The following is a 6,928-nucleotide window of genomic DNA, read 5'->3' as shown; positions in this document are numbered from 1 at the left end:
TACATAACAGGGAGGGATCCAACACTAGTGATACCCCAAGGGTGCAAATTATTAACTAGACGTGAGATATCTCAAACTGGACAACCATTTAAATATTTCTATTTTCATTTAGCATTGAACATTTTCTTTAACTGGATGTGGAAAATCAAAAATTAATAGGATCTTGACAAAATATAATAATAGTTGGTCTGATTAACAAATAATAAACTGAACCCTGGATATTGTGTATTCTATTTAATGTAATCAACTATTCTAAAAATGTACATTTCAAGACCAATTGGCAAATTTGCATAAAAGGAGCCTATATTAGACCTTGCACTATATAAAATGAAGTGGCATCAATATCCCAAACAGAATATTTTGTATTCACTGTACAGCCAGAGCAGTATAGGTTCTAGACATGCAGAGTTAGCAATGTATCTTACTATGTTACAGACCACTGCAGTATGTAGCACAGCCATACATGTCCAGCCACCTCCAACTATTTATTATAAGAAAATTCTAGTTGGAGCAAAAGAAGATATTTTTTCCTGAGGCAATGTTTCCCGTTTCTCAACAAACATCAATATCTGACATAACTGAAAATGCTGTATATATGGACCTGCCATGGTCAATTAATGTTTTATAATTTAAAGGTGCATGAAATAGAATTACGCCATGCTTGTCATTTGTCCCAGAATTGTTTACTTTTATTTTATGTTACATTTTAATTTGCCCCATCTTATCTTTTTCACCTCACATATAGGGGCATATTCAATTGTCGCCGAAAATCATCGTGCTCCGCACACTATTACCGTTATTACAGTAATAGTGCGCGTAAAAAACGTTATTACGGTAGTTTTCTTGCTGGATTTCAGCTCGCATCTCCCTGAGCCGCGAGCTGAAATTCAACTTACTATTATCATAATAACGCTAATAGTTTTAACGCGGCGGGGAATTGGAAGAATTGAATATGCCCCATTGTGTGTAAATGAGATGAAAGAGGCAGAATTACACATAATTCACAGGTTTTGGACACTTCCCTCTTATAAGATATATATATATATATATATATATATATATATATATATATATATATATATATATATAGTGGAGACTCCCAGCCCTGAAACCCTTTGTATCATCCAGCTAACATAACTAAATAGGAGAGTCTGCGCATGAATAATTTACCATACTCGGAATGTCACATATAGTGACATTTGCTTGAAGAAGCAATAGGCTGCACCACCACTGGGTTCTGTAATAGTGAGTCCTCCAGGGTGGCAGATTATTGGGGTCTCTATGGAACTAAAATAAGAGAGGGGGATGGGGGGGAAGATAATTAAATGTAAACAAGAGGCAGATGGTCCCTGCCTCAGTAACAAGAGAGATGGAAATACAATTGCAAGTGTTCCTTTTTGTTTTAGGACACTTAACTAGAATGTTTACTATTTACTATTTTAAACACAATAATGTGGTTTGTGCAAGAACAGCTCAACTTTAAGACACAGATCACACATAATATTGCAGCAACATCATTTTAAATCCATTGTACATCTAAAATACAATTGCATGGCTTTGGGTTTAATATGAAAGGCTGACATTACTCTGTTGGGGCAGGGTGAACCTTGCACCAGTTAGTATTGATCCGGGATTCTGCCGATCATACACATTTGGAGGTCAGCAGAAATCTGTTACTCTGGTATTTGCTGTAATACAGGCTGTTGTTCAGTCAGAATAAAGGCATGTTGGAAGCCTCTGTGTTATGTTATATAGGAAAGGCACTGCAGTGGTCAGATGCCTACTATATCATTTTTTCCTGCAGTTCCAGAACGGACATCTATACATGATCAATACAAGACCAGCTTCCACAGTGTGAGCTTAACGATTGACGTTATAAGGCACTGACACAATCCCTGTTAATAACTGCGTGTCCTAAAATGCCTTTTAATCCAGTGATCATCTATTTTTTTTTTCATTGTATGGTATTTGAGTGCAGCATGGGCAAAATACATTTTATATTGTGAGTTGTGTGTTCAGTATTTGCACTATATATTTGAACAATGTGCATTTTTATTTTATAATCATAAACTGCAGTGGATGTGGGGAAAAAAAGAGAAATAGATGACATGACAGTTCATGATCACAATTGATTGATCTGTTTTACAAGGGCTGTAAAAACAGAGATAAGGATTTCTTTCTCTGACCTCCCTGAAAAACATTCCCTGCAGAATATGTTGCATCAATCACAACTTACATTTTGCACTATACCAGACACACCAATATGCTAGGCCTTCGTTAAATCCTCCTCTGATTTTGTTAGCCTGGATAGGTTTTGTCCAATTTTTGTCACATGAAACCTTATTCTAAACTAACGTTTGGATTTTGATACCAGTGAGTATTTCTCACAGATAACACAAACACAAAAAAAACACGTAACAAGACAACCATAGATGGAAAGAAAGCGAGACATAAAAAATTAAATAACTGATTATTATTTAAAAAGGACTCAGGCCTGCTAGTTAGTTACACGACATGGTATATTTTCTCATTATCATCATCATCATCATTCATTAACATTGAAAATGATGGCTTAACTCTTGATGTGCAGCTTGAATCCAATATACACTTTTAAAACAGACACAAAACCGCATCTCATTGTTAAATTGCAAGTAAAATACATATTAAACAAATAAAAATACATTCAGTCAAAATGCGTGGCAGGCACAGCCCTGTGGTGGGCATAAGGGGGTTAAAATAATTAAAGCCGGCTTCTGCATTGCAAAGGAACCAGCAAAGCAATGCAGTGGAATGTGGTGACCAGCCCTTTGGTGCTGAAAGTGTTAAGTGCGTGTAATATTCCATGCAGATTTTGAAGGCTTAAACAAATGAGTGATACACGACATTTTCTGTCCAGCACTGTGGAGGTTAACAGTTGGTTCACATTGTGCGTTAGCAGCTGGCCTAGGAAGGATCATCTATTTATGAATGAGAACAAGAGGCTAGGCATAATTGAAGACTTGTCTTGTTCCAGCCCATACTGATTCTTTGAATCTGCCATCTATGTATTGCACAGTACAGAGAGAACATTAGCAGGCAGATAATGCAGCTAATCCCAGAGTAGATGACCCAAAAAAGACAAAGCTTAATATTATACAAGCGTCAGTAGATAAGAAAATAAGTTACTGGTTTGTCTTCCATACTTTCATTTGCAATATCCTAAAATAATTTAACTATTAATGCCCCTTAGGGATAGCCCACACCAGTTAAAGATGCATCCACTCCTCTGGCAATATAGGTATTCTAAAAACTGCTTATTCAAGTATTTCAGCTTTGAGTCAACTGTAATAGAGAACAGACCTCAGTTTTATCAGGTTGGGGACGTTTTCATTTTTTAGACTGGATTTAAAATAAAAGCTCTAAAACTAAGAATAAAAAAAAACACATAATTAGGAAGAATTTTGTTTAAGCGCTCTCTCAGTTCCCATACACTATGAGCGAATACATACAATTCAGAAACAGAAACACTGTTATCCACAATGTTGGTGTTTTCAGATCCATGTAAGGAGTATTTCTACACTAGTGTACAGTTTTACCTGCAGCAGACCCAGCGAACAATAAAGCTACTACTAAATCGCTCTGTGTGAAATGCAATAAATATTCTTTTTTAATTAATACAGGAATGTGATGCAGCATGCAGCATTTCCCTACACCATTTAAGAGCTTTAAACGCACATATGTGCAACTTAAAAAAATGCTAGTTAAATGCGTTAGACATAACATTCAAATTTTCATCATGTTCAAAATGTGTTAACATCACTTTTGAAGCACGTTCCTTATGGAACGTGCCACAAAGTTTCCCTGCAGCATTCAGTGTGGTCGAACATGTCCTTACAAGCGCTTAATGTGCGTTCCAATAGAACACCATTATATTTTTAATGTGCATTTAACGTGTCTGAATGCTACAGTCAGCACCCAAATTGATGCAAAGTGAAGTAGAAACTGATCAGAAAGTGTGTGTGTACAGGTCAATTTGTCTTACATTATTTTTGGGAATTTCAGCATCAGTGTGTCTAATGTGCTTTGACAATGTGCAGGTACGAGTCCTTGAAGTCACAAATAGAATAACTTTGTTAATAGATTCATAATATTAATACTTCTATGGTGCTCACGGATACTAAAAGACCTGAATAAATAAACAAGAGATCTTTAGTATATGTTAATTATATGTATTATGTAAGCAGCTGAGAAGAGTGAATGCATCTTTAAATGGTTCACTTATACCAAGCACACCACCAATTCTATCTAGGTGCAACCACTATGGATAAACTCTGGGGGAAGGGAGCTTGAAATTGTGTGAGTCATTGAAGAGAATGCTTAAAATATGTGCAACTGGCTTTATGGATATATATATATATATATATATATATATATATATATATATATATATATATGGAGTTAAATAAAAACAAAGATGAATTCTCCAAATAAAATTTCTAAATGTGCTATGTTGGGCTTAAAACATGTGTACTTGTATGTATGGTTTCTTCCTAATAAAATTAAGGATATCAATAACAAATCAATATATAAAAACATCTTTAGGATTTCAATAAATAGGATTAAGCAAATTCCAAACATTGGGTAAGGGTCTGCAACAAATAGTTGTTTTCAAGAGCCTTCCCATGTCATAGGGGCCCCCAATGAACAAAGTGGTTACATGCCCTCTCCATGGTTGCACCCTGGCAGGAACTAGCACCTAATTTTCATTATTCCTGTTTTGTGCTGGACAGTCCTTTTAGATAGGTCCTTACCACCAAGCCCAAACACACTGTCAGAAGCACCATATACCCAATTGTTCCCTGGAAGGTAGGTGAAGTGTGGGGTGCTTTTAGGAACTGTTCTAGCCCCTGCTCCACATAGTGCATTTGATCATAAATACTGAGGAAGGTGAAAATGTGAAATAGCTGGTGACTATGTCCTATAATGTCAAATAGTCCTGGATGGATCCTCTCTGGGATTTTGCTAACATTGAAGAAAGCGGCAACTAGCAGCCAGAAATATCTCCTATAAAAATGCACAAAGAGAATGGGGTTTTTCCTCCCGAGGTCAAACAGGAGGCTCTCAATCATGACAGGGCACGCCATGCTAAGGGGCATCGCGAACACAAATGTGCGGATGGCAAAGGGGTAAGAACAATCCTCTGATCTGCTCTTGCAGCATGCCACAGTGCAAGTCACCGCTAGAACAAAAGCCACGGGAAGCACTAGCTCACTGTACAGACCCATGAGCATGCTGTAATCCACCCGGTGCCAGCCCAGGCCCTGCAGGTAAGGGGTCATCACCGCAGGGTCGAGGAGGTTCAGCCTGGGCAACAGATAGTAGGAGTAAGCCACGGTGCTGGCGAAGCCGTAGTAGCTGATAGAAGCATAGTCCAGGAAGAAGAAGGCTGCACGCAGGCGCAGGGAGCGGCAGCTGAACACATGGGCTGTGCAACTCATGGCAAATGTGAGGAGTACTCCCGAGGCATAGCACCACAGCGGCAGCAGGGCCGGGTGAAGGAAGGGTAGATCGCTGGACAAGAAGAACAGCTGGTAGAACTTGCTGACAAACAGAACCAGGGGGATGAAGTGAGTCCAGAAATTGAGGGTCTCGTTGGTGGGCTGGAAAATGGAAGCCATGCACTCCTGAGCAGTGAGGTGCAGCCTCCTGTAACCGGACAATATGAAGCACTCCACGAAATCGTCAGGGACCTCGTCCCAGCGCAGGAGGGAGGACGTGTCCCTGTCCCTGGCGTATGTCTTTAGGGACATGGTGCCCTGCCGGTGATATGATCACTAGACAATTGGGTGACAGTACCCCTGCGCCGGCTGTCGTAGCTGCCTCTGCTGCAGGGTCTGAAGTCACAGAGCTGCCGCTGCCGATCTTGCTGTCTGCGCTGCAAGGAGAGATCTGCTTCTTTTGCATCAATGCAGCAGTAGCTTAGCTTAGTACTGCACAGCCTGCACAACTGAGCATCGCGGTAATTCAAAGCCCGGAGGATTTGATCCTCTGGATATTATCGCACAGCTTTTTTAGCCTATTGATTTCCCCCCATAGGGATGAGTTGAGGGATCTGTTAAGAGCTCGTCCCGATTGCTGCATGTAAAATGAGTGTTCCTGACCTTGAAGTTTCTGACAGATAAGAGGTGACACTACACCATTGAGGGGGGTGGGCAACACATCGGGTCAAGTGTTGGGGATTAAAGGAGTGATTTATTTCCACTGCAGACAACTGATATGTGTCATTGAGTGATCATTCTGAAATTCAAAGCACAAACTGAAAAGATGAAGCTGATACAGTTACCTGTAATAAGTAGAGATGTGGTTCATGACCTGGTACCTTAAAGCCTTCATCCACTTTGTTTCTACTCATATTACAACCGGGAGAGAATTACATTTAAATTCCTAATATCCGCTTCTAATAAGTGAGCAAAATATAGGAGCAACGTTAATATCTCTTTAACAGCTGCTCACAATATACTGTTCTTTTAGTAATATTTTTTTGCAGAAGTAATTAATTGAAATACATTAGGGATCCATTGCACTGGACCCAATCATTCATTACATGATTATAATACTAGACCACTTATTGTTTAAAACTCATTCTATTGGATTATATTTCATCTTTCAAGGTCACACTTAGGACAGAGAGGCAGACATTTTGATTGTGTCAGAACACTTTACAAATACAGTGTTCTTGTTCAATAGCAGCACCATTTCAATCTATTGTTATATTAAACTAGAGGACTTGTTGCAAATGTATCTTGTTAACCCATGCCGTGCCAGAGAGCCTCATAGACAAATGTGCAGACCTGTCCTGGAGATAATAAGGACAATTATATAACAGCCAAGGCAACATGAATGGAAACAAAACTCAAGAGCTGAAAGCCTATCTGATACTATGTAAAAA

At 38.9% G+C, this 6,928-nt stretch overlaps 1 protein-coding gene across 1 annotated transcript; it reads right to left on the bottom strand.

Annotated features, from left to right (window-relative positions):
- Window positions 1-2,453: 2,453 nt before the first annotated feature.
- On the bottom strand, window positions 2,454-6,130 carry PAQR9 (progestin and adipoQ receptor family member 9). Its single transcript, XM_075201931.1, has one exon. It carries the CDS (start codon window positions 5,787-5,789, stop codon window positions 4,746-4,748), a length of 1,044 nt encoding a protein of 347 aa, XP_075058032.1. The 5' UTR covers window positions 5,790-6,130; the 3' UTR covers window positions 2,454-4,745.
- Window positions 6,131-6,928: the final 798 nt, after the last annotated feature.

The sequence above is a fragment of the Mixophyes fleayi genome, chromosome 3 (assembly GCF_038048845.1).
Source record: "Mixophyes fleayi isolate aMixFle1 chromosome 3, aMixFle1.hap1, whole genome shotgun sequence".
Taxonomy (NCBI): domain Eukaryota; kingdom Metazoa; phylum Chordata; class Amphibia; order Anura; family Limnodynastidae; genus Mixophyes; species Mixophyes fleayi.
The sequence above is the reverse complement of the archived record's forward strand: the minus strand, read 5'-3'. Positions and strand labels throughout refer to the sequence as shown.